Here is a 27,930-nt window from a genome sequence, read left to right as displayed (position 1 = left end):
CCATTTTTTCTTTAAATTGACTGTTAAGTCCTTTGATTATACTGGATGCGATGTGCATTCTAAGCAAGGGTGAGTTACACTGGTTTTCCTTCATCTTTTGATTTCATAACATGGACACTTCCCTGGAATTTTCCAAATAGGTTTCTCAGACCATCCTTGAACAAAATAACCAGGCCAATAGAAACAATGATGAAAAAAAAGACACATAATACTCCCACAACAGAGGAGGTTTTCATATTAGCTTTACCCTGTACCGTAACTGGAGGTGGCCCACTGTCTATGCTACCCCCATAGCCCTTATTGCTACAGTCTGGAGGGGCCCATCCAACATCACAGTGACAATGTTTCAGAGTGTTACAAACTCCCCGATTGTGGCACATTGTGACATTACAGTCATATTTCAGAATGGAAACATTGACACAACTACCCTCAATACACATCATGTCATTGCCGCAAGGAACACCATCTCTCACTGCTCCAATATCATTCACCTTCATCCCAGGGTGGTAGTCAGTGCCCCAGCATTGATTCATTCTGGTGGAAGTATGAATTATTGTACTGTGATCCTCCAAAGAAGGCATTTGTATATTTTTACACTGGATACGGCCACACAGGCTATCCCCAGGATTACATTTCTTGTAAATTCTATGTTTGAGCCCACAGTTGCCAAAGCGATCGCCCTTATTATTCACTTCTCGGAAACATACTTCAGAAGCGACTGTTGCTCCCCTACCGAATATCATTTTGCACTGCATATCGTGAGTTGTGCAGTTCCCATGATAGCAATACACACCTTCATTGCACACGGCACCATCTTGCACATGCACATCTTCTGGACAGTGCTCTGAAGTCCCATTGCAATATTCAGGAAGATCACAACTACTAGTTTTCTCTCTGCAAATAGTTCCTTTTTGATGATATTGGCATTTAGCACAGCACAGTCCAAAGGCACAAAGAGCAGCAGGCTGAAACCTACAATTAGCTTGACAGCAGGGATCTGACTTGCATTGTATTTGTGACCCACAGTCACACTGCTCTCCATTTTCCACTATTTTGTTACCACAGGATTCAAATTTAAAAGTTTTGTTAGTGTCTGGTGGGACAAATAAACAGTCAGTGTTTCTGTGGTGGAAATAATCATTATAACTGCAGTTACTAAATTTATCAGTCTTTGCTGCATATGGTGCCATAATGCATTCACTCTTTTCACAGTAACAAAACTGTTCATCATGTTGCATTCCAAGAACGTGTCCCTGTTCGTGGGTAAACAAGACAGACATATAATACAAACTAGGAGTTCTATAGGATTCAATAGCACTTGCCAGGTAATTGCTACATATAGTTCCTACATATGCAAGTCCTACTGTAGCCCCAAAATCTATATATGCAAATAAGTGAGCAACATCATTCTTTAAAACATCAAGTAAATGATTTGTTCTCCATTCATTAAAGAATAAAAGTGTGTCATCCGCTATAGGGGTAATGTCTATGAGATTTTTTTGTGACCAGATCACTAAGCCTGCTATTGACAAATGAACAGAAAGGGAGTCATAGAATGAATTTGCTGTGTGGACAATATCTAGAACTTGCATTGTAATAAAAGATTCATTTCTGTAAAAATGCAAATATACTTCATGATCAATCACAATTGCCACTTTAACATATCTCGTATGTGGCCACCAGGATTTTCCCCGAACATCTTTGTTTCCAAGATTCTCTGTTTCAGGGATTATGTCCTCTTGATGGCGCTGCTCTTCCTGCCCTACTCCACAAGGCATCCGGACAGCCCCTTCCTCTACTTCTAACCGAAACACCACATGTTGAAAGGTAGAAGATTGCTGGACTGGTTCAATTTCATAGGTCTTATTTTCAATTTGCAAGAGACCTCTCAGTCCTCCTGAACATGTACTGAGGGTGACTCGAGAAGAGGACTTTCTCTGTATAAATCCATGGTAGAAACAATCGTCCTTGATAAAAGGGTGATCCACCTGGAGATCTCCTGCTGTATCATAGGTGAAGACAGGAAAGACCTTAGGGATGAAGTTCCTTCTTTGCCTGAGGAATACCACATGGGGATTCCCTTCAATGGGCAGGAGGTAGCTGACATCCTGGGGTTCCTCTTGCCCATACTTGGGAGACAGCTTCCTTGGGATGATCACGTCGTAAGAGGCATATCGGAAGCCCTGAGGAGGTGCCTGTCTAGAAGCTGCATGTTGGATGATCTTAAGCAATATCACAATTAAAAATGACAGACAGGTCCTCATTTTTGTAGCACAAGGATAGTACCTCACCTTATTCTAGAAAAGGAATCTCAGCAAGGGCAGGCACAGGGGAAAGAGAGAGACAGAAAAGTTAAAATATTTGAAAATGAGGATTCTATACTGTACATAGCAACAGAAAACGCAATAGATTTTGGAATGTAGGCGGAGTTTAAAGAATCAAATATAGACCACAAAAGCAAAGCAAAATTTATGAAATGTTATTATGATGACTCCTTATCCTGCAAGTTCCCAGGATAACTCCAAACAGCTTGATTACTGTTTTTATCCTATTGTTGTCTAGTTTATCTACAGCAGACATGTCAAACACAAGGCCCAGGGGCCGGATCCGGCCCGCGAAGTGGTTTCATGTGGCCCGCGAAGCCATCCTGGAAACAGTGAGGGACTGGCCCCCACTGCCTTGGCCCTGGCCCAGAGACTCTCCTTCTACCAGACACCCCCAGATCTGTCCCACTCCTGCCCAGGCCCCTATAGGCACCCTTGATGCGAATGATGTAGAGCTGGCCACGCCCACCCAGTAGGCCATATACACTCTAGCCATGCCCACCCAGTAGGCCACACCCACCCTGGCCATACCCACACGGCCCCTTGAGGACAACCGCAATGCTGATGTGGCCCTCAATGAAATTTAGTTTGACACCCCTATCTACAGGAATGAACTGTGTATTTTTTTTCTGGTTAGCTGAAGGTGTGAATTGAAATGGATTAGTTCATAATTTGAGTGGGCAGTGAAGTAACCTATCACACCCGGAGAGGTCTGGATTTGTGAGAGCTCAAAACCAATAACCTGCTGAATCTTCAAATTGTAATTCAAGGTCATTTGATTTTTCTTCCATGCACAAGGTCATTTTAGCTACAAAAGGTATTGAGGCTTTTAACACACCAAATGATCTAGCCTTTGCCTTAATAGTTTTCACCCTTATTGAATTGAGGAGACAGACACACAGAGAGAGAGACAGACTGACAGACAGACAGACAGACAGAGAGAAGCATGTCAGTCTGATCTTCAAATCCAGGAGGGCACCACAATCTACCAAAACATCAAATGTATAGGTTAGTTTTGGTATTTAGCTCTGAACACCTGGTATGAAGGATCATTAAACAATTGAAATTTTATTCACGTTTTCAGAGCTTTAAAAAGAAGCTGTTCATAGGGGAAGATATATGAATTTAATTGCCTAATCGGTTGATTTCACAATAGGAAGGAATGATGGTAGGAACGACTGACAGTAACTAAGAGAAGATTTGGGAATGGAAGTCGTACGGTGACTACAGAAAATAATTCCTATACTTAAAATACTATTGTTTTTCAGATATTTTTTCCCAAAGCTTATATCTGATGAAATTTACAAGCATTGTGGGCTGAAAATGTAAACTTGTATTCTTTGCACAAGAACCCCTCTTGAAAAGCTGATAGGACTGAATTCTTTTTCATTTTTGAAAGGGTAGAGCAAGATACAAGGAAGAGCAAGAAAAATAGCACAAGATCTTTTACATATATGTCATGTATAAAATAATATGTTTTTAATCTACATGAAACAACAAGAAGAATTATTGGGGATTCCCTTCAATGGGCAGGAGGTAGCTCACATCCTGGGGTTCCTCTTGCCCATACTTGGGAGACAGCTTCCTTGGGATGATCACGTCGTAAGAGGCATATCGGAAGCCCTGAGGAGGTGCCTGTCTAGAAGCTGCATGTTGCGTAATCTTAAGCAATATCACAATCAAAAATGACAGACACGTCTTCATTTTTGCAGAACGAGGATAGAAACTAACCCTATTCTAGAAAAGGAATCTGAACTGGGGCGGGAACAGGGGAATTGATAGTGTGTGAGGGAGAGAGAGATGTTGGGACAGACTTAAACAATTGAAAATAAGGATTCTGTACATAGCAACGGAAGATGCGATAGATTTTGGAATGTAGGCGGAGTTTAAAAGATCAAATATAGAATACAACAGAAAAGCAATGTTTATGAAATGTTACTAGGTTGACTCATTATTTAATTACTTCAATTTCCCAGGATAACTCCATATTGCTTTACTACTGTTTGTATCCTACTGCTGTCTAGTTTACCTAATAGGAATGAACCGTATATTTCATTTACCAGAACCTGACCTTATTTTAGAAAAGGAATTTCAAAAGGGATGGCAAGATAGAAATTGAATGTGTGCATGTGCTTCTCTCTCTCTCTCTCTCTCTCTCTCTCTCTCTCTCTCTCTCTCTCTCTCTCTCTGTGTGTGTGTGTGTGTGTGTGTGTGTGTGTGTGTGTGTGAGTGAGAGAGAGAGAGAGAGAGAGATTGCAACATATTTAAACATTTGAAAATGAGAGTTCTGTACTGTAGATAGCAACAGAAATGTAATACATTTTGGAATATAGGTGGAGTTTAAACAACAAAATATAGAATAACTACTGTTTGTATCCTACTGCTCTCTAGTTTATCTGACAGAAATGAACTCTATATTTTTTCTGGTTGGCCCAAGTTGTGAATTGAAGTGGATTAATTTATAATTTGAATGGGAAGTGAAGTAAGCTATCACACCAGAGAAGTGTGACTTTGTAAGAGTTCAAAACCATTAACCTGCTAAGCCTTTTAAGTTTTCTTTGAGCAACTTTCAGTTGCTTTATGGACTGTTAGGTCATTGCTCTGTGGACTAATCCTGGCCTCCTTGTGGCTGGAATTAACTGGAACAGTTCTGAGTTTGGTGAAGGGAATTGTTGGGGTATATTAATAAACTCACTAAATCACAAGTTACCTGTGCAGAGAAGAGGTGTTACACTGGAGTATCAGGAAACTCCCATCACAACTCGCGCGGCTGCATTCTGCACCAGTTGAAGCCTCTGAATGGTCCTCAAATGCATCAATAGAGCACAAGGCAGCTAACAGCTGGAAAATAACTTAATACTATTGGTATCTTGGTCACCAGAGCCACATGTTTTTTTAAGAAGCTGAGTAACATAGTAATGAGTCAAGGAAGGAACACATCTTTGTGCAAAAACATCCCCTACATTCAGAGCTGACTCACTGTGGACTTTCTTCCTTGTTAATAGTCTGGATCTCTGATAAACATAAGCACAATTGTCCAGCCTTGGAAGCAAAAGTGAGGTTGTCCTGTTAAAATTGCCATAAAGGTGGAGAAGGGAGAGGGAGCCACACTGGGGATGTCCTCATGATTGTTTGTGCAGTGACTTTGAGTATGTTTTTGGAATAACTTATCTGAGGCAATTGGCCGATAGGTATCCTGAGAAGGAAGGAAGAAGGAAGGAAGAAACAAGATGGCTCCATTTTTTGGTTAAGTTTATAAACTGACTGATTCTTCCTTCTGAGTGAGGGCCAGAGGAGGAGTTGGTGGTAGATGAACGAAAGGCTCCTCTATCAGATGAACAGGAAGGGAGTCTATGAGACTTTGTTTATATGAATGTGTGGCTCTCTCTGTCTCTCTGTATGTTTGTGTGTGTGGTTGTGTGCATATTTTGCAATGTGTGAGGAAGTGGTAGCTGGGTACACTGATGACACTGAGAAGTAATGTTTCCAGTGGGGTGAAAAACTAAACAACCTTTATTTAAAACAGATCAATCAAAGTAGACTGAATAACACAGAGGACCATGCTGGAGATGTCTTTCTCTCATTGTCACTGAGTGGCTTCAAAATCCTGAATGTCCATTGTTGTGTCCGGTCCGGTCCGGCGAGTAATCACGTGGAGGCAGTCTGAGGTTAACTGTTTATTCTGGTACACGTGGCCGAACTGGCCTTACCTGTCCAGCTGCCCATATATATACCCACCCGGCGCGCCAGGTGCTAGCCAACCCGTGGGCTCAGATCTCCCACGCTTGCCCTGGTCACCCAACCCAGTGTCCAGGGATTCCCGCCGCACGGGTTGGCCAATCACGTGGCCGGACAGGTGTATACCTAACACCCCTTTCCCCCCAATTGGGTCTGCTTGTGCCTGGCATTCCCTACCAACGGTCTCACTGCCTTATGTAATCTTTTAGGTATGCCGGGGGTCTGTGTGTCCTGGTAGGGTATCTCCCCGGTGGGCTGTCGGGTTCTGGCCCCCTCCCCTGGGCTGGTCTTGAAGGCCCTGGCTGGTCCCTCCCTTGTCCGTGCCCCGCTGGCAGTGAGGATCCTGTGGGCTCCCCTTGCACATTGCCTGTGTTTGGCTCTGGTACCCCGGGTTCGGTTGTGACGTCCCTGGGTCCCTCTGTCTCTGGTGACCTGGTCGCAACCCTGGTCTTAGCCTGTTGTGTGATGTCTGGAAGTGTGAATGTTCCTCTGTGTGTGTTGCTTGGTGGCTGCTGGGTCTGATTGTGTGTGGTGATCTCTGGGGCCCTTTTCCTTAGTTGGTCAATGTGTCTCCTGACCTGGCGTTCCCCTTCCCCTTCAATAATGTATGAGAGTGGGCCCAGCTTGTCCACCACCACTCCTGGTATCCACTTGTCCCCCTGGCTGTAGTTCCTGGCCTACACTGAGTCCCCAATTTTCAATGTCCTGGCTGTGCCTTCCTGTTCCGTTTCCACTGTTGCCTTGTCAGGATGGAGCCTGTCTAGTTTGGTCGTGAGTTTCTTGCCCCACCTCATTTCTGCTGGGCTTTTCCCAGTTGCTGTGCACGGTGTGGTGTGTTGTGCCAGCAAGAACTGTGCCAGTCTTTGGGGCCAATCACCAGCAATGATCCGGCGTAGTGCATCTTTGGTGGTCCTCAGGTTCCTCTCTGCCAGTCCGTTGCTGGAGGGATGGAAGGGGGCCGACGTCAAGTGCCTAATCCAATTGGCCTTGAGGAAGTCCTGAAATTCATTAGATGTGAATTGAGGCCCATTGTCGGACACAATCACGTCAGGTAACCCGTGGGTGGCAAAGAGTCCCCTCAGGACCTGTATGGTCTTGGCTGACGTTGTGTTCTTAACAGGCACTACCTCTAACCACCGGGAGTAGCTGTCGACCACTATTAAGAACGTTTGACCTTGAAATGGCCCTGCGTAGTCAATGTGTATGCGGGACCAGGGGTTGTGTGTAGCCTCCCACCTGTGGACTGGTACGTGGGCCTGTTCGGGCCTGGACCTCTGGCATAGGTAGCACCCCGCTACTCTTTCTTCAATGGCCTTGTCTAACCCTGGCCACCATAGGTGACTTCTGGCCAGGGCTTTCATGCACACTATTCCCTGGTGTCCCTCATGTAGTTCACTGATGACTCTCTCCCTTAATTTTTCTGGCACTATCACCCTGTTTCCCCACAATAGGCAGCCTAGGTGTGCTGATATGTCGTCCCTTCTCCTTAGGTAAGCCTGGAATTGTGGTTCCAGGTTCCCATGTTTCCACCCCCCTAGGACCCAGGTTGCCACTCTGCTTAGTACTGGGTCCTTGCTGGTGGCGTTGGCGATGTCCTTGGCTGTCAATGGGCATTCTGGGAGTTCTTCTATTGTTAGGATTTGGCTCGCTGGGGCTGGGTCTGTGTCAGTGTCTGGGAGGGGTAATCTGCTTAGTGCATCTGCGTGACCCATTTCCTTCCCCGGTTTGTATTGGATGGAGAACGTGTAGGCTGACAGGAATATAGACCACCTCAACATCCTTGGTGACATTATTTGTGGGGTCTGTCTGTCTGTGGTGAATAGGCCTAGCAGTGATTTGTGGTCAGTAAGTATTGTGAATTCCCTCCCGTATAAGTAATCGTGGAATTTCTTTACTCCTGCCATTATTGCTAACGCCTCTCTGTCAATTTGTGTGTAGTTGCGCTCAGCCTTGGTTAGGGCTCTGGAATAGTATGCTATGGGTCTTTGTTCCCCGTTAATGTCCCAGTGGCTGATCACTGCCCCTACCCCGTATGGTGAGGCATCACATGCTAAACAGATTGGTTTCCCTTCGATGAAGTGGGTTACCGTGGGCCTACTGGATAGTATGTCCTTTAATGTTTGAAAGCCTTTTTTGTGTTGTTCCAGCCACTGCCATGTTGTTTTGCTGTCTAATAGTCTGTGCAGAGGTTCTGCTATGGAAGCCTTGTGTGGTATGAACGCATGGTAGACGTTTATTAGACCTAAGAATGCTTGAAGCTCTGCCTTATTCTTGGGTTCTGTAGCTGCCTTGATTGCCCTTATCTTTCCCTCTTTTGGGTGTATGCCCTGTGCATCTATCCTGTATCCCAAAAATTCAGTGGATGCTAGCCCTATGGAGCACTTCCCTTTTTTTAATTTGAGCCCTGCCTCTCTAAATCTTCCTAATACCCTTTCTAACCTTTCAGCTAATGCCCCCTCATATTTCCCCGCTATCAATACGTCGTCAAAATAGGGGCACACCCCAGGTATAACTTTCAAGGTCCTCTCCATCACTTCTTGGAAAATACCTGGGGCTGTTGCTATTCCAAATTGCAGCCTGTTGACTCGGAACGTCCCCTTGTGGGTAACTATCGTCTGAGCATCTGCTGCTTCCCTGGTGACTGTTAGTTGCAAGTACGCCTGCGCCAAATCAAGTTTAGCGAAGATGGCGCCATCCTGGATGGTCGCGAGGACCTGCTTCACCGTCGGGACCAGGTAAGCATGCTGATTTAATGCTCAGTTTAATGTGGCCTTGTAGTCGGTGCAAATCCTCACATCCCCATTAGGTTTTAGCAGGGTGATGATAGGCGTTTCCCAGGGGCCCCCATCTACCGGTTCCAGCACTCCCTGGCCTACTAGTTTGTCTAGTTCGTTTTCTTTTTTTTTTTTTTGCTTGAGTGCGAAGGGCACTCTCCTGGCTTTTATTCTTATGGGCGGTTCTGTGGGGTCTAGTTTTAGACTGATCGGTGGCCCTTTGTATTTCCCGAGTGTGCCATCAAAGACGTCTGCGTAGTTATCGCAGACGGACTGTAGGCTTCGGAGTTGAATCGTATTGATTCCCCCGACCCATATACCGAGAGGCTCGAACCAGTTGAGGCCGATCAGGCTGGTTCTCCGGCCTTCGGTGACTAATAGTTCGAGAGGTCCCTTGAACCCCTTAAAACTGACTTCTATGGTGACTGTTCCTTGTACTTTTATGGGTGACTTTTGGAAGTCAGCCAGCTGGATGTGTGTATGTTTAATGGGGACCCGGCGGCCACTTCTGGCCTCGATGCGAGCCAGGGTTTCCCTCGAGACTATGGACAGTGCCGCCCCCGAGTCTACCTCCATTTTGCAGGGGATGCCCTGTAGGCAGACCTCGATTTGTAGTTTGGGCCTCAGCACTTGGTTGATGGCCTCGATCGCCCCTCGGTTAGGGTTTCGTGCCTGCGGCCTATGGGACCCTTTGCCACCGTTCCCGGGGGTTACCTTACCTGTGGCCCAGGCGTCGATGTCGTGAAGGTTTTCCCGCGGTTTGCTTCTGCAGATGCTCTAGATGTGGCCGGTTTTCCAGCAATTCCTGCACTTTGCGTTCCGGAATCGGCAGCCCACGCGGGGGTGGCTTCCCCCACAGCTTCCGCATCTGGATTCTGAGTCCCTGTGCCTGTTCAGGCCTTCCCTTGGTGGTCTTGTTTGTTGGGTGGCTGGCGGTCTTCTGCTTCGGTCGGTGTCGTCTGCACGGGGTGTTCTCACTGTGGCTTTTCCGAACCGCCGGGTGACTTCGTTGATGTCTGTCTCCCATGGGTAGTCCTCCACCCCACCGTCCACAAGGCACTCTTGGTGGATGGATCTGGTCATGCCGATGCTGTTGTGGGGGGGGTCGCATTGTCCGGTGGCTTCATACGTGAGCAGTTCATCGAGGACTTCTTGTAAGTTCCCCGTGGGCTTGGCTATTATCCTGTTTTGCAGTTGTTCGTCGTGTAAGCCCAGGACCACTCAGTCTCGGATGCGCACCTCCAGGTTATTGTACTTACAGCGGAGTGCGGCTTCCCTCACTGCGGCCACGAACTCTGTTATCGATTCCCTTGGTTTCTGGTTTCGCCTTTCGAAAATCCTTCTCCAGAATAGCTCAGATTGCTTTGGGGTGAAGTGTTCTCGCAGTTTCCCTAAGAGGTCGGCGTACGAGACGCTGGTGACAGTTGTTGGCTGGCATAGTCCCACAGCGACCCAGTAAACCGGCGTTCCGCTGATCGTCAGCAACGCGGCGGCCTTCTTCTGATTGTCCGTGATGCCATTCACCAGCATGTATCCCTCGACCTGGCCTATGTATTCTTCCCAGTCTTCTGGGTGTCTGGGGTCGAATTCTCTGATTGAGCCGACTAGCGACATTCTCGCTCGTTCGTTCGTGTAGTTGTCGCTGCTGACGGCTCTATGAATTTCCCGCTTCACGTCTGCCTGTACTTGTGCTTTCCTCACCGCCGTTCAGCCGATCCCACCTTCGTCGCCACTGTTGTGTCCGGTCCGGTCCGGCGAGTAATCACGCGGAGGCAGTCTGAGGTTAACTGTTTATTCTGGTACATGTGGCCGAACTGGCCTTACCTGCCTGGCTGCCCATATATATAACCCCCGACACAGCAGGCGCTAGCCAACCCACGGGCTCAGATCTCCCGCGCTTGCCCTCGTCACCCAACCCAGTGTCCAGGGTTTCCCGCTGCACGGGTTGGGCAATCAGGTGGCCGGACAGGTGTATACCTAACATCCATAATTGTTCCATCAATAATTGTACCAGGGCAGAGTTAGAAAAGGGTCGGTGGGCAGTGCTCTGATGACAACCCAAATTATCTAAAAACAACAATGTCTCTTGATCTTTCTTTGCCATCCAATGTACTATTGGTATAGCTGGCTATTGCTTGAGGTATCTGCAGTTCAGATGCTTCATTCTGCAGAGTTATTTTTTGTTAGAAATGAGAGATTTCCTCCACTCTGTGAACAATACTTGGCATAGATCAAAGGGTTTCTTCCCCTTCAAAGAGGCCAATTTTTTTCAAAAGGAAATATGTCTGGGAGACATCTTAAAACATTTAAATTTCAAATTTCTTCATTTTTCAAATTGACTATAATTTCCTGAACTTATACTGGATGTGTTGTGTATTCTTAGCAAGCGTGAGTTACACTGCTGTTCCTTCATCTTTTTATTTCATAGCATGGACACTTCCCTGAAATTTTCCAAATTGGTTTCTCAGTCCATCCTTGAACCAGATAACCAGGCCAGTACAAACAATTGTGACACAAAATGCACACAGTATTCCAAGTATAGCTGATGTTTTCATATTAGCTTTACCCTGTACCGTAACTGGAGGTGGCCCACTGTCTATGCTACCCCCATAGCCCTTATTGCTACAGTCTGGAGGGGCCCAACCAACATCACAGTGACAATGTTTCAGAGTGTTACAAACTCCCCGATTGTGGCACATTGTAACATTACAGTCATATTTCAGAATGGATACATTGACACAACTACCCTCAATACACATCATGTTACTGCCGCAAGGAACACCATTCCTCACTGCTCCAATATCATCCACCTTCATCCCAGGGTGGTAGTCAGTGCCCCAGCATTGATTCATTCTGGTGGAAGTATGAATTATTGTACTGTGATCCTCCAAAGAAGGCATTTGTATATTTTTACACTGGATACGGCCACACAGGCTATCCCCAGGATTACATTTCTTGTAAATTCCATGTTTAAGCCCACAGTTGCCAAAGCGATCACCCTTATTATTCACTTCTTGGAAACATACTTCAGAAGCGACTGTTGCTCCCCTACCGAATATCATTTTGCACTGCATATCGTGAGTTGTGCAGTTCCCGTGATAGCAATACACACCTTCATTGCACACGGCACCATCTTGCACATGCACATCTTCTGGACAGTGCTCTGAAGTTCCATTACAATATTCAGGAAGATCACAACTACCAATCTTCTCTCTGCAAACAGTTCCTTGTTGACGATATTGGCAGTTACCACAGCACAGACCCAAAGCACAAACAGCAGCAGGATGAAACCTACAATTAGCTTGACAGCAGGGATCTGACCTGCACTGTGTTTGTGACCCACAGTCACACTGCTCTCCATTTTCCACTATTTTGTTACCACAGGATTCAAATTTAAAAGTTGTGTTAGTGTCTGGTGGGACAAATAAACAGTCAGTGTTTCTACGGTGGAAATAATCCTTATAACTGCAGTTACTAAATTTATCACTCCCTACTGCATATGGTGCCATAATGCAGTTAGGCTTTCCACAATGACAAAATTGACCATCATGTCTCATTCCAAGAACGTGTCCCAGTTCATGGGCAAATAAGAAAGAAATATAAAACAAACTTGGAGTTCTATAGGATTCGATAGCACTTGCCCAATGACTGTTACATATAGTTCCAACGTATGCAAGGCCTAGGTCTTTCCCAAAACGCTTATATGCAAATAAGTGACCAACATCATTTTTTAAAATTTTAAGCAGATGGTTTCTTCTCCACTTATTAAACAATGAAAGTGTTCTACCTGATTCAGAGGTAATGTTTATGGGGTTTTTTTGTGACCAGATCACTAAGCCTGTTATTGACAAATGAACAGAAAGGGAGTCATACAGTGAATTTGCAGTGTGGACAATATCTAGAACTTGCATAGTAATAAAAGATTCATTTCTGTGAAACTGCAAATATCGCTCATGATCAATCACAACTGCCACTTTAACATATCTCGTATGTGGCCACCAGGATTTCCCAAAAACATGTTGGTTTGCAAGATTCTCTGTTTCAGGAATTATGTCCTCTTGATGGCTCTGCTCTTCCTGCCCTACTCCACAAAACATTCGGACAGCCCCTTCCTCTACTTCTAACCGAAACACCACATGTTGAAAGGTAGAAGATTGCTGGACTGGTTCAATTTCATAGGTCTTATTTTCAATTTGCAAGAGACCTCTCAGTCCTCCTGAACATGTACTGAGGGTGACTCGAGAAGAGGACTTTCTCTGTATAAATCCATGGTAGAAACAATCGTCCTTGATAAAAGGGTGATCCACCTGGAGATCTCCTGCTGTATCATAGGTGAAGACAGGAAAGACCTTAGGGATGAAGTTCCTTCTTTGCCTGAGGAATACCACATGGGGATTCCCTTCAATGGGCAGGAGGTAGCTCACATCCTGGGGTTCCTCTTGCCCATACTTGGGAGACAGCTTCCTTGGGATGATCACGTCGTAAGAGGCATATCGGAAGCCCTGAGGAGGTGCCTGTCTAGAAGCTGCATGTTGGATGATCTTAAGCAATATCACAATCAAAAATGACAGACAGGTCTTCATTTTTGTAGAACAAGGATAGAAACTAACCCTATTCTAGAAAAGGAATCTGAACTGGGGCGGGAACAGGGGAATTGATGGTGTGTGTGAGGGAGAGAGAGATGTTGGGACAGACTTAAACAATTGAAAATAAGGATTCTGTACATAGCAACAGAAGATGCAATAGATTTTGGAATGTAGGCGGAGTTTAAAGAATCAAATGTAGAATACAACAGAAAAGCAATGTTTATGAAATGTTATTATGTTGACTCATTATTTAATTACTTCAATTTCCCAGGATAACTCCATATTGCTTTACTACTGTTTGTAGTACCGTTTGTATCTTACTGCTGTCTAGTTTACCTAATAGCAATGAACTGTATATTTCCTTTAGTTGGTTCATGGGGTGAATTGAAGTGTATTAGTTTATAATTTCAGTGGGAAGTGAAGTAACCTAGCACATCATGGGAGGTCTGGTTTGTAAGCTCAAAACCAATAAGATGCCTAGCCTTCTAATTTCTAATTCAAGGTTATTTGATTTTCTATCCTTTCACCCAGGTCATATTTAGCCATTAAAAACAAAGTCTGAGGATTTTTGCGGAACAGAAGGTCCAGCCTTAGCCTTTAGAATTTTCACTATTATTAAATTGAGACAGAGACAAAGACAGAAACAGAAGAATGTCAGTTTAGATAATGCCAGATCTTTAAATTGAGGAGACTACAGTACAACCTACCAGGAAAAACATCAAATTTATAACTTATATGTACTAGTTACGTCTGAATATCTGGTATGATCATGAACCACTAAAATATCATTGAAGTCTTCAGAACTTTAAACAGAAATTAGTCATAGAGGGAGAAACTTGAATTTATTGCCTAATTTTACTGGTGTTTTAGAAACAGGAAGGGATGTTAGGAATGACTGTCAGTAACTAAGAGAATATTTGAGGATGGAAGTTTAAAGGCTTATCAGACTGAACACTTTTCCATTTTCAAAAAGGTAGAGGAAGATATTGAAAAATGGCAAAAGTATGTATCATTTGCATATGTGGCATGTGAAAAAGTAATGTTTTTAACCTGCATGAAACATCAACAAGAAGAATTGTCCGGTTCAACGAAGTCTGCATTGAATACTACAGATTCTATGCATCTCATGTTGAGTGGGGTCAAAAGCCTACTAAAATAAATAAAAATGAATGTTCTGTTCTCTTTGCTTCCTTTTTAACTTTTTTATAATCATCTCTTTCCAAAGGTCTGTAAATGTTCTATTTGTATGTGCCTGTTGATGGCTGATTTGTCTGAATAGTAAATTTCCAAGAATTCTCTTGCACTTTGAGAATTAGCTTGGTCTAGAACTTTGTTGTTTCCCCATTCAAACTATCATTATATTGTAGCTTGTAGCTGTCCATGTGTTGTGGGAATAAGGAGTTTTCATTGTGCCTTCTCACAGCTAGTTGGTGTTTATGGATGTGGTCCCCTAATCTTTTGCTGTCTGTCAGACCTAATAGTTGTTACAGTATTTACCTTGTATATTGTAGATAACTCTTGGTTTTTTCTTCTTCTTGGGCTACTGGATCTTTTGGTTTATTTAAAGTGTTTTGGAGGACTTTAGTTGATTTATGTGCTATGGTGATACCTGTTGTTATACTAGTCAGTCGTACTAGATCACCAGGTCACCAGCAATCGACACCCAGTTAAACAGGGATTAAACCACATTAAATAAATATTGAAAATATAATCTCATTTGTGGCTATATCAAAATTGTCCAAACTGACTCGACCCAACATCATGGAAAAAAAAACAGATCCAGGAAACTACAGACCAATGAGTCTAACATCAATACCTGCAAAGATCCTGGAAAAGATAATTAAAAAAACAGATCTGCGAACAACTAGAAGCAAACAAAATTATAACTGGTAGCCAACACAGGTTTGTTAAAAATAGATTATGCCAAACCAATCCTATTTCATTCTTCAATAAAGTAACTAAACTAGTAGACCAGTGAAATGCTGTGGACATAGTATACTTAGATTTCAGTAAGGCATTTGACAAAGTAGACCACAATCTACTGCTTGGTAAGCTAGAAAAAGTTGGAATAGACAACATCACCATCAGATGGATTTGTAGCTGGCTGACAAACCATACTCAATGAGTACTACATCCACATGAAGAGAGGTAAGCAGTGGGGTACTACAAGGTTCTGTCTTAGGCCCAGTACACTTCAATATCTTCATCAATGACTTAGATGAGGGAATAGAAGGGGAACTCATCTAATTTTCAGATGACACTAAACTGGCAGGAACAGCCAACACTCTGGAACACAAGCTCAGGATCCAAAAAGATCTTTACAAACTGGAACAATGGGACCTATCCAACAAAATGAGTTTAATGTGGAGAAAAGCAAAATTTTACATTTAGACATGAAAAATCAAAGATATAAGTACAGATTAGGTGAGACCTGGCTCAAAAATAGTAAATAGTAATAGTAAATTTCTGAGCAGAGGGGAGACCAGGGCAAGCTATAAAGTGAGCCTGCTTTGAGCAAAGGTCAATGAGAAGTCCAAATCATGGTGTTTCCGCTATTTTCAGGGAGTTCAATGATAAAATCCATTGTGATCTCTTCCCAGCGTTGGGATGGTTCCTCTACCTGTTATAAAGGCCCATGGGGTTTTCCTGGTCTGGTTTTCATGGCAGCACAATGGCACAGCTTTTAACATAGCTTTCAATGTCCCTTGTCATATCTGGCCACCAGAATTGCCATCTCACTAAGTGCAAAGTTTTTAAGAATCCAAAGCGGCTGGCTTGCTTAGCATCTTGGCTTTGTTGCAGGGCTTGGACCCTGAGGGTGCTAAGAAGGTACAATTTGGAACCCTTCCATGCTAGTTCATCCCTATAGATTAACAGCTGTCTGTTGTCCCTGAACCAGGGGTCAGATTTCAGTTAGTTTTTTAGTTTCTGGGTTAAACTGCTTTCAGGGCTGATGGATGGCTTTTGGGCTTTATGCCTAGTGGTGACTTGAGAAGATTTTTGAGGAGAGGGGATGATAGCATTCACCACCTCCTCCTGCTGACTCTTGTACTGTGGTATTCTAGACAAGGTGTCAGCCAGGAAGTTCTTCCCCCCAGGAATATGTTTGAGAGAGAGGTTAAAACGATTGAAATATTGTGCCCACTGCTTGGGGAACAATTTGCATGAGTTTTGAGCACTTCAAGGTTCTTATGGTCAGTCCACACTTCAAAAGGTATCTTGCTTCCCTCTAGGACAGACATGTCAAACTCGCAATGTCACATGACATTGCGAGACATATCGGGACTGTTTTGCCATTGCCGGCAATGGGGTGGGCATGGCTTCTGGATGACGTATCTGGCCCACGGGCTGGCAGTTTCACACCCCTGCTCTTGGAAATGACCCTAGGTTAACAATGCCCATCGCACAGCAAATGCCTCCTTCTCCCATACAGTCCAACATCGCTCTGTGTGGATGAGTTTTCTAGAGGTGTATGTGCATGGTTGCAGTACCCCGTTGTCACTTTGCTGAAGAAGAATGGCACCCATTGCAACATCACTCGCATCTGCTTGAATGAGGAACTGTTCCTTGGGTTTGGGATGTTTGAGGATTGGGTCTCCCTCGAACAACCTTTTAAGTTGCTCAGATGCTGCTTGGCACTCTAGTCCACTTTAAAGGTTGATTAGGATGAAGGTTTGACCCCGCCCCCCTTTGCCTGTTTTCAAGAGTTCGGTAATCAGCAAGATTATGTTCACAAAGGAGGGCCTGAATTGCCAGTAAAAGTCAGTGAACCCCAAAAAACTTTGCAGCTGTTTGTGAGTTTCAGGGGCTGCCATTCCAGAATGGTTTTGACTTTCCCTGAATCCATCTCCACCCCTTCGTTTGAGATTTGGTACCCTAGATAGTTGAGGCATGTTGGATGGAACTCATACTTAAATAGTTTGGCATAAAAGTTTGCTTTTAATAATTTCTGACATGCTTCTCCATCATCTCTGTAAAGATGAGGATGTCATCTAGATAACCTAGGATCCCCTTGTATAGGTGGTCATGTAGTATCTCATTTATCAGCTTCACGAACACATCAGGGGGGCCCTGGAATCCAAAGGGCATCACTTTGAGCTAGAAACTACCTAGTGGGCAATTAAAGGCATTTTTCCACTCATCTCCCTCCTTAATTCTTACTCAGTAGTAAGCTTCCTGCAGGTCCAGCTTAGTGAAGATTTTTCCCTTGGTGAGAGGAGCTAACATGTCCTTCATCAGGGGAAGAGGGTACATGTTCTCCCCACTAACAGCATTTAAGCCTTTAAAAATCCATGCACAATCTCAGTGCCCCATATTTTTTTTCCTTTTTACAACACGGGAGAGGCTACGCATGAATTTGCAGGTTGGATAAAGCCCCTAGCCAGGTTTTTGTCAATGTATTCCCCTAGTTCAGGGGTAGGCAACCTCGGCTCTTTTATGACTCATGGACTTCAACTCCCAGAATTCCTCAGGAAGTCCATGAGTCATAGAAGAGCTGAGGCTGCCTACCCCTGCCCTACTTCATTCATCTGTCTGGGGGTTATGGGATAAATTTTTGGTTTGGGTAGTTTAGCTCTTTTGCACAGTCAGTAGCTTGGTGAGGGGGGAGCACATCACATTCCTTCTCGCTGAATACCAGATCCTGGTATTCTTTAGGAATGAGTTGGACCCTGGGCAACCACTCACCTGTGATTTTCAAAGTCTCAATCAGTTCATGTCCGTCTTCTCTGGAAGTGGCTCCCTTCTCCAGGTCATCTTGAGTAGGTGGAAAGGGCCCTGTCCCTAATCTCATAGTTCTCACCCATTTTCCAACCATATGGTAGGTCACCATTTATATAGCCAGGCCAACCCCAGGACTACAGTCTCTGTCATTTTGGGGATCACCACAAAATGGATAATTTCCCAATGCTGCCCATTTCTAGCCATACTGGTTCAGTTAGGTGTATTGCAGGTGACCCTCCAATTAATGATGCATCAACCTGCTCAAATTTCGTGGCTAGGGACAGTCACTTGGCTCAGATTCCTAGCTTAAGCACCATTTGGAGATTGATCAAGCATCTGATGCAGCCTGAATCTACCATAAAATCCCTTTTTTAGGTACTATAAGTTTAGCAGAGGGACGCGGTGGCTCAGTGGGTTAGGACACTGAGCTTGTTGATCAGAAGATCAGCAGTTTGGCGGGTCGAATTCCAACTGCCGCATAGCAGAATGAGCGCCTGTTACTCGTCCCAGCTTCTGCCAACCTAGCAGTTCGAAAGCACATAAAAATGCAAGTAGAAAAATAGGGACCACTACGGTGGGAAGGTAACAGCATTCCGTGCGCCTTTGGCGTCTAATTATGCCAGCCACATGACCACGGAGATGTCTTCGGACAAATGCTGGCTCTTCAGCTTTGAAACGGAGATGAGCACCGGCCCCTAGAGTTGGAAACGACTAGCACGCATGTGCGGGGGAACCTTTACCTTTTAAGTTTAGCAGACAGGGCAAAAGGAGGGTTGTCTCGACTTACCATAAGATCATTCTCGCCTACATCATCACAAACATATGGGGCTGATAGTGGTTGGCATTCAACTGGAGTTCTCTCTCTTTCACCCTTGGGGGGGGAGACCTCGATGATTAGTGTTCTTATCCTGTTGTTGTCTAGTTTATCTAGCAGGAATGTACAGTTACTCAATCAAGCAGCTTCACATAATTCTGATGTTTATTTAAAGTTCACTGAAATATTAATAAGTGTGTTTACCTGGCTACAGAGTAAGCCCCCTTCAATCTATCTGTAGCAGATATTTCAGGCAATGTCTTTGGTGAGACAGGAGGAAAGCCTTCTTCAGTTTTTCATCAATCCTGGAAAGAAATGTTCTGACTTTCAGCAAGAGAGACAACAGGTTTAATCTATTACGATGACTGACTGGAATAATTCTTAGTGAGAATAAAATATTCTAGCAGAAAATGAAGAAAGAGTAAAGGGGCTAATGGATTTTAATTCTGCTTTCTTGCTACTACAATTTCCTGCATGTTGATAGGAACTAGGAACCACCACACTGGGACAAGCAGCCTCTGGATTATCTCTTCCTTTCCAATTTGAACATGGTGTTTTAAGATACAAAACGAAAACAATTTATTTGACTTCACAAATGAGAGATTTCCTTGACTTATTCTCGGTGAACTTTACTTTACATAGATTGGGGTGATGCTGGTGGTTCTTCCTGTTCGAAGAAGGCAATTTCCAAAAAGAAATGTGTCTGAGAGATCTTTAAAACAATAAAATTTGGAATGTCTTTGTTTTTCAAATTGACTGTTAAATCCCATGATTATATTGGATGTGTTGTTCATTTTTACCGAAGATGAGTTACACTGGTGTTCCTTCATCTTTTGATTTCCAAATTGTTTTCTCAGCCCATCCTTGAACCAGATAACAAAGGCAGCACAAACAATTGTGAGAAAAATGCACACAGTATTGCAGTTATAGCTGACATTTTCATATTAGCTTTACCCTGTACCGTAACTGGAGGTGGCCCACTGTCTATGCTACCCCCATAGCCCTTATTGCTACAGTCTGGAGGGGCCCATCCAACATCACAGTGACAGTGTTTCAAAGTGTTACAAACTCCCCGATTGTGGCACATTGTGACATTACAGTCATATTTCAGAATGGAAACATTGACACAACTACCCTCAATACACATCATGTTATTGCCACAAGGAACACCATCTCTCACTGCTCCAATATCATCCATCTTCACCCCAGGGTGGTAGTCAGTGCCCCAGCATTGATTCATTCCAGTGGAAGTATGAATTATTGTACTGTGATCCTCCAGAGAAGGCATTTGTATATTTTTACACTGGATACGGCCACACAGGCTATCCCCAGGATTACATTTCTTGTAAATTCCATGTTTAAGCCCACAGTTGCCAAAGCGATCGCCCTTATTATTCACTTCTCGGAAACATACTTCAGAAGCGATTGTTGCTCCCCTACCGAATATCATTTTGCACTGCATATCGTGAGTTGTGCAGTTCCCGTGATAGCAATACACACCATCATGACACACGGCACCGTCTTGCACATGCACATCTTCTGGACAGTGCTCTGAAGTCCCATTGCAATATTCAGGAAGATCACAACTACTAATCTTCTCTCTGCAAACAGTTCCTTGTTGACAATATTGGCAGTTACCACAGCACATACCGAAGGCACAAACAGCAGCAGGGCGCAACATACAATTAGCTTGACAGCAGGGATCTGATTTGCATTGTGTTTCTGACCCACAGTCACACTGCTCTCCATTTTCCACTATTTTGTTACCACAGAATTCAAATTTAAAAGTTTTGTTAGTGTCTGGTGGGACAAATAAACAGTCAGTGTTTCTACGGTGGAAATAATCCTTATAACTGCAGTTACTAAATTTATCAGTCCCTACTGCATACGGTGCCATAATGCAATTACGCTTTCCACAGTGACAAAATTGACCATCATGTCTCATTCCAAGAACGTGTCCCAGTTCATGGGCAAATATTTCAGAAATCAAAAACAAACTGCGCATTTTATAGGTTTCGATGGCACTTGCCCAATGACTGCTACATATAGTTCCAACATATGCAAGGCCTATGATTTTCCCAAAACGCTTATATGCAAATAAGTAACCAACATCATTTTTTAAAATTTTAAGCAGATGGTTTCTTCTCCAATTATTAAACAATGAAAGTGTTCTACCTGATTCAGAGGTAATGTTTATGGGGTTTTTTTGTGACCAGATCACTAATCCTGCTATTGACAAATGAACAGAAAGGGAGTCATAGAATGAATTTGCTGTGTGGACAATATCTAGAACTTGCATTGTAATAAAAGATTCATTTCTGTGAAAATGCAAATATAGTTCATGATCAATCACAATTGCCACTTTAACATATCTCGTATGTGGCCACCAGGATTTTCCCCAAACATCTTTGTTTCCAAGATTCTCTGTTTCAGGGATTATGTCCTCTTGATGGCTCTGCTCTTCCTGCCCTACTCCACAAGGCATCCGTACAGCCCCTTCCTCTACTTCTAACCGAAACACCACGTGTTGAAAGGTAGAAGATTGCTGGACTGGTTCAATTTCATAGGTCTTATTTTTGATTTGCAAGAGACCTCTCAGTCCTCCTGAACATGTACTGAGGGTGACTCGAGAAGAGGACTTTCTCTGTATAAATCCATGGTAGAAACAATCGTCCTTGATAAAAGGGTGATCCACCTGGAGATCTCCTGCTGTATCATAGGTGAAGACAGGAAAGACCTTAGGGATGAAGTTCCTTCTTTGCCTGAGGAATACCACATGGGGATTCCCTTCAATGGGCAGGAGGTAGCTCACATCCTGGGGTTCCTCTTGCCCATACTTGGGAGACAGCTTCCTTGGGATGATCACGTCGTAAGAGGCATATCGGAAGCCCTGAGGAGGTGCCTGTCTAGAAGCTGCATTCTCGATAATCTTAAGCAATATCACAATCAACCATGACAGACAGGTCCTCATTTTCGTAGCACAAGGATAGTACCTCACCTTATTCTAGAAAAGGAATCTCAGCAAGGGCAGGCACAGGGGAAAGAGAGAGACAGAAAAGTTAAAATATTTGAAAATGAGGATTCTATACTGTACATAGCAACAGAAAACGCAATAGATTTTGGAATGTAGGCGGAGTTTAAAGAATCAAATATAGACCACAAAAGCAAAGCAAAATTTATGAAATGTTATTATGATGACTCCTTATCCTGCAAGTTCCCAGGATAACTCCAAACAGCTTGATTACTGTTTTTATCCTATTGTTGTCTAGTTTATCTACAGCAGACATGTCAAACACAAGGCCCAGGGGCCGGATCCGGCCCGCGAAGTGGTTTCATGCGGCCTGCGAAGCCATCCTGGAAACAGTGAAGGACTGGCCCCCACTGCATTGGCCCTGGCCCAGAGACTCTCCTTCTACCAGACACCCCCAGATCTGTCCCACTCCTGCCCAAGCCCCTATAGGCACCCTTGATGCGAATGATGTAGAGCTGGCCACGCCCAACCAGTAGGCCATATACACACTAGCCATGCCCACCCAGTAGGCCACACCCACCCTGGCCATACCCACACGGCCCCTTGAGGACAACCGCAATGCTGATGTGGCCCTCAATGAAATTTAGTTTGACACCCCTGATCTACAGGAATGAACTGTGTATTTTTTTTCTGGTTAGCTGAAGGTGTGAATTGAAATGGATTAGTTCATAATTTGAGTGGGCAGTGAAGTAACCTATCACACCCGGAGAGGTCTGGATTTGTAAGAGCTCAAAACCAATAACCTGTTGAATCTTCAAATTGTAATTCAAGGTCATTTGATTTTTCTTCCATGCACAAGGTCATTTTAGCTACAAAAGGTATTGAGGCTTTTAACATACCAAATGATCTAGCCTTTGCCTTAATAGTTTTCACCCTTATTGAATTGAGGAGACAGACACACAGACACACACACACACAGAGAGACAGACTGACAGACAGACAGACAGAGAGAAGCATGTCAGTCTGATCTTCAAATCCTGGGGGACACCACAATCTACCAAAACATCAAATCTATAGGTTAGTTTTGGTATTTAGCTCTGAACACCTGGTATGAAGGATCATTAAACAATTGAAATTTTATTCACGTTTTCAGAGCTTTAAAAAGAAGCTCTTCATAGGGGAAGACATATGAATTTAATTGCCTAATCGGTTGATTTCACAATAGGAAGGAATGATGGTAGGAACGACTGACAGTAACTAAGAGAAGATTTGGGAATGGAAGTCGTACGGTGACTACAGAAAATAATTCCTATACTTAAAATACTATTGTTTTTCAGATATTTTTTCCCAAAGCTTATATCTGATGAAATTTACAAGCATTGTGGGTTGAAAATGTAAACTTGTATTCTTTGCACAAGAACCCCTCTTGAAAAGCTGATAGGACTGAATTCTTTTTCATTTTTGAAAGGGTAGAGCAAGATACAAGGAAGAGCAAGAAAAATAGCAGAAGATCTTTTACATATATGTCATGTATAAAATAATATGTTTTTAATCTACATGAAACAACAAGAAGAATTATTGTCTTGTTCAAAAAGACTGCATTGCCTATTACAGATTCAGTATATCACATATTGAGTGGGGTCAAAAACCTACTAAAATTAGATTCCAAAAATGAATGTTTGGGCCTCTTTGCTTCCTTTTTAACTTCTCTATGTGTCTGCTGATGGCTGACTTGTCTGAAAACCAGGTTTGCAAGAATTTCCTTGCACTTTGGGATATAACTTGGTCGAGGATGCTGACCATTTCCCCATTCAAATTATGGTCGAGTCTATCCATGTGTTTATAGGATTAAGGAGTTTTATTGTGTCATCTCACTGCTAGCTGGTGTTCATGGATGTGGTCTGCTAGTCTTCTGCTGTCTCTCCTTCATAGTGGCTGTTACAGTCATTCTACATAGTAATTCCACACAGTATCAGTTTATGTTTGGCAGCCATAGGATATAACATTAAAACAGAAAGAAATCATCTTCTGTGTCACTTACTTCCATTTCATTTACATAGTGTGACATGTTTTGGATGTGACACCATTTCTCCACAATTTAAAAATGCATCAGTAGAGCACAAGGCAGCTGGCAATTAAACCTAGTAATATGGAGATCTTTGTCACCAAAGAGTCAAGACATGGCTTCTTCATGATGATAATGCGGGTGCTTACCGCAAGGAGGTTGAGGGTTTGGTAAACTAGTGTAAGGAAAACAGCCTAGTTTTAAATACTGGGGAAAAAACCAAAGAGATCATTGTCGATTTCAGCAAAGGCAGGCACAGCCATACTTCTCTGTGCATTAATGATTTACCTGTGGAGATGGTTACCAACATCAAATTTCTCTGTGTGCAGTTAACAAGTAGACTGGCTTGGTCTCTCAACAGTGTGACACTGGTGAAGAGGGCACAGCAGTGCCTGCATTTTCAGCGTTGCATGAGAAAAGCACATCTTTCTTCCCCTGTGCTTTCCACTTTCTACAGAGGAATGATCGAGAGCATCCTGTCATACAACATCACAGTCTGGTTTGGAAGCATCACTGCTTCAGACAGGAAGGCAGTGCAGAGTGGTGAGGATGGCAGAAAAGATCACTGGCAGTTCCCTCCCTTCCATCCAGGACATAGCACATAAGCATTGCTTGAGTAGGGTCCGCATGTCTGTCTGGGACATTACACATCCTCTTTGAAGTGGCTTGGGTGTAAGGATCACACGGAGACAGCAGGCTTAAGTTGAATGTTTATTATGGTACCCAAGTGTCGGCTTCACCGGCTTCTGCTCTTTTTATAGCCAGCTGGTGGCTGGCTGGGCCAATCAGCCCTTTGTTTTCCTCCCACCGGAAAGCTGGTCCAATCGGCTGCATCTGGTTTTGACAGTTTAGGAATCCTCATGGCGGCTGCGCTTGCGCGGTAGGCGGCTGGGCTGACAGCTGGGAGCTGTCAGCTGCTGCGCCATCGCCGGCGGCAGCTTTGACAGCTGTCAAACTGCCGCGTGTATTCCTGTCAGCCGTTATTTACCTCATACAACTGTTGTTAACATGAACTAGTAACAATAATACATTTAACATTAATATATAACACCCCTTACCCTTCCCCCGAACTGGTGTCTGCCCTGCCCCTCGGTTGCTGTTTGTTGCCTGCCCATTCATAGTCCTGTAGGTAGGCTGGTGGTTGCTTTGTTCGGACGGAGCGACGAAGAGGTGTTTCTCTGCCCGGCTCCCCTTCCCCCTGTTCTGGCTGGAGAAATGGTGCCTGGTTGGTGATTTCAAGTTCAGGTCGTTGTGGAGCCCCTTCTTCTGCTGCCGGACCTGTGAGTTCAGATAGGTTTTGGGGGCTCCGCTTCCTCAGCTGGTCGGTGTGTCATCGGATGCGACCGTTGCGACCCGTGTCTATAAGATAAGACAAGGGTCTTGTTTGGTGTATGACAACCCCCTGGAGCCACTTAGGTCCGTCTGAATAGTTCCTTGCCCATACAGTTTGTCTGTTTGTAAAAGATCTTTGCAGGAGGGGTTGTTCTTCATCGGCATTTGTTCTGTCAGGGTGCATCTTGTCGAGTCTGGTGATGAGCTGTCGCCCCCAACGCAGTTCTGCCGGTGATTTCCCTGTGGTTGTGCATGGGGTGGTGTGTTGGGCTAGTAAGAACTGGGCTAGCCGCCGGTGCCAGTTCCCTTTGATAATTTTCCAAAGGGCATCTTTAGTAGACCTCACCATAATTTCAGCCAGACCTTTAGACGAGGGATGGAACGGGGCCGACGTGACGTGCCTAATAGAGTTCCCCCTGGTGAATATCTGAAATTCACAAGAAGTAAATTGGGGTCCATTATCAGAGACCAAAACGTCGGGGAGGCCATGTGTGGCAAAAAGCCCCTAAGCACCTGTACTGTGGCGGTCGTTGTGATGCTGTTGACCGGAACAACTTCCAGCCACCTGGAATAGCTATCCACCGCTATTAGGAGTGTCTGTCCCTGAAAGGGCCCTGCGAAGTCTAAGTGCACCCAGGACCATGGATTCTTGGTTGTTTCCCATCTATGGATTGGGCTTTGAGGTAGGGCTGGCCTCGTTAACTGGCAGGGATAGCATCCTGCTACATGGTCCTCAATGTTTTTATCAATGTTTGGCCACCAAACATAGCTTCTGGCTAAGGCTTTCATCTTTACAATTCCCGGGTGTCCCTCATGTAGTGTGCGTAAAGTTTGGGCTCTGTGCTTTTCTGGAACCACTACCCTGTTGCCCCATAGGATGCATCCCAAATGGGATGACAGTTCCTGTCTTCTCGTGAAATATGCCTGGAACTCTTGTCCCGGGCATGTGGCTGGCCATCCTGCAGTAACCCACTGCAGTACCCTGCAAATGGTCCTTTCTTTGGCTGTGGCCGAGGCAATATCTTTTGCTGATAAGGGGCATTCAGGTAGTTCTGAAATCGCCAGGATGTTTCCAGCAGGGGCTGGGACGGGGTCTTTGTCCAGCAAGGGAAGCCTACTGAGTCAGCGTGGCCCAATTCTTTCCCCGGCTTGTGAACTAGTTTGTATGTGTATGCTGATAAAAAGGTCAACCATCTTAATATTCTAGGTGACAGGATTTGGGGCGTTAATTTGTCCCATGTGAAAATGCCTAATAGGGGTTTATGGTCAGTGAAGATGGTGAATTGTCTGCCATACAAGTAATCGTGAAACTTCTTCACGCCTCCCTGTTAACGCCTCCCTGTCTATTTGGGCATAATTCCTTTCAGCTTTAGTCAGAGTCCTGGAATAGAATGCTATCAGCTTCTGTATTCCATTTCCCTTTAAGTGACTCAGGACTGCACCTATTCCGTACGGGGATGCATCGCAAGCGATGCATAGGGGCAGATCCTCTCTGAACAGTGTGACCGTGGAACTGTTACACAGGATGTTTTTTAGGTTTTGAAAACTGGTGTCATGCTGTGACGTCCAGATCCATGGGCTTCCCTTATCCAGCAGTCTATGTAGGGGTTCGGCTATGGTCGCTTTATGGGGCAGAAATGCATGGTAGACGTTTAACAGTCCGAGGAAGGCTTGCAACTCCTGTTTGTTTTTGGGTGTGGGGGCTGCTTTGATGGCCCTGATCTTGGAGTTGGTCGGATGAATCCACTGGGCATCTATTCTGTAGCCGAGAAATTCCGTGGAGGAAACCCCTATTGAGCACTTTTCCTTTTGAAGTTTGAGACCCGCTGTTCTAAATCTGCTCAGAACAGCTGTCAGTCGGTCTGCCAAATTTTGTTCTGATTCTCCAGCGATGAGGACATCGTCGAAATAGGGGCAAACCCCAGGGATTCCCTTTAAGTTTTTCTCCATTATTTCTTGGAATATCCCTGGGGCTGCCGATATGCCGAATTGTAGCCGCTTTACTTTAAAAGCCCCGTGGTGAGTGACTATGGTCTGCGCATCTGCGGTTTCCTGGGTTACAGGGAGTTGCAAATACGCCTGTGCCAAGTCTAACTTGGCAAAGATGGCACCGGAACGGACGGAAGAGAGGACGTCTTTTACTGCGGGGACTGGGTAAGCGTGTGTGTTTAAAGCTCGGTTAAGGGTAGCCTTATAGTCGGTGCAGAGCCAAATTTGGCCGTTCGGTTTGATTGGGGTAACTATTGGGGTTTCCCAGCTTCCCCCGTCCGTAGGCTCTAGGACTCCTAAATTGACCAGGCGGTCCAGTTCGTCCTCAATTTTCTTTTTGAGGGCGAATGGAACTCTCCTGGCCCTGATTCATATGGGTGGAACCTTGGGGTTTAGTTTTAGGGAAATTGGGGGGCCCGTATATTTCCCCAGTGAACGGTCGAAGATGTCTGCAAATTGATTGCAGACAGCATCGAGGCTTGCGGCCTGTGTGGTGTTAATTCCTGTTAAGCTGATGCCTAAGGCTTTGAACCAGTCCAGCCCGATTAAGCTGGATCGGTCCCCTTGAGTGACTAAAATGTTAAGGGGTCCTCAGAATTGTTTAAATTCAATGAA

General features: G+C 44.4%; 2 protein-coding genes and 1 pseudogene across 3 annotated transcripts; all 3 read right to left on the bottom strand.

The window, feature by feature from the left end:
- Positions 1–74: 74 nt before the first annotated feature.
- LOC308660604 (disintegrin and metalloproteinase domain-containing protein 20-like) lies at positions 75–2,264 on the bottom strand (the record flags this gene model as incomplete). Its single annotated transcript, XM_081315027.1, has 1 exon — positions 75–2,264. One exon carries the CDS (start codon positions 2,262–2,264, stop codon positions 75–77), a length of 2,190 nt encoding a protein of 729 aa, XP_081171153.1.
- An 8,989-nt stretch (positions 2,265–11,253) lies between these two features.
- On the bottom strand, positions 11,254–13,419 carry LOC308666627 (disintegrin and metalloproteinase domain-containing protein 20-like; the record flags this gene model as incomplete). The annotated part of the gene is made up of 1 exon (XM_081325520.1): positions 11,254–13,419. The coding sequence occupies one exon, from the start codon at positions 13,417–13,419 to the stop codon at positions 11,254–11,256; it is 2,166 nt and encodes a 721-aa protein (XP_081181646.1).
- A 4,164-nt stretch (positions 13,420–17,583) lies between these two features.
- Positions 17,584–21,929, bottom strand: LOC308667571 (disintegrin and metalloproteinase domain-containing protein 21-like; annotated as a pseudogene). Its single transcript has 3 exons — positions 19,773–21,929; positions 18,109–18,177; positions 17,584–17,702 (listed from the first exon to the last, which is right to left on the bottom strand). The product of its transcript is annotated as a disintegrin and metalloproteinase domain-containing protein 21-like (transcript).
- Between the last annotated feature and the right edge of the window lie 6,001 nt (positions 21,930–27,930).

The sequence above is a fragment of the Vipera berus genome (assembly GCF_964194415.1).
Source record: "Vipera berus genome assembly, chromosome: 1".
Taxonomy (NCBI): Eukaryota; Metazoa; Chordata; class Lepidosauria; order Squamata; family Viperidae; genus Vipera; species Vipera berus.
Note: the sequence above shows the minus strand (reverse complement) of the source record. Positions and strands in the feature narration are given on the sequence as shown.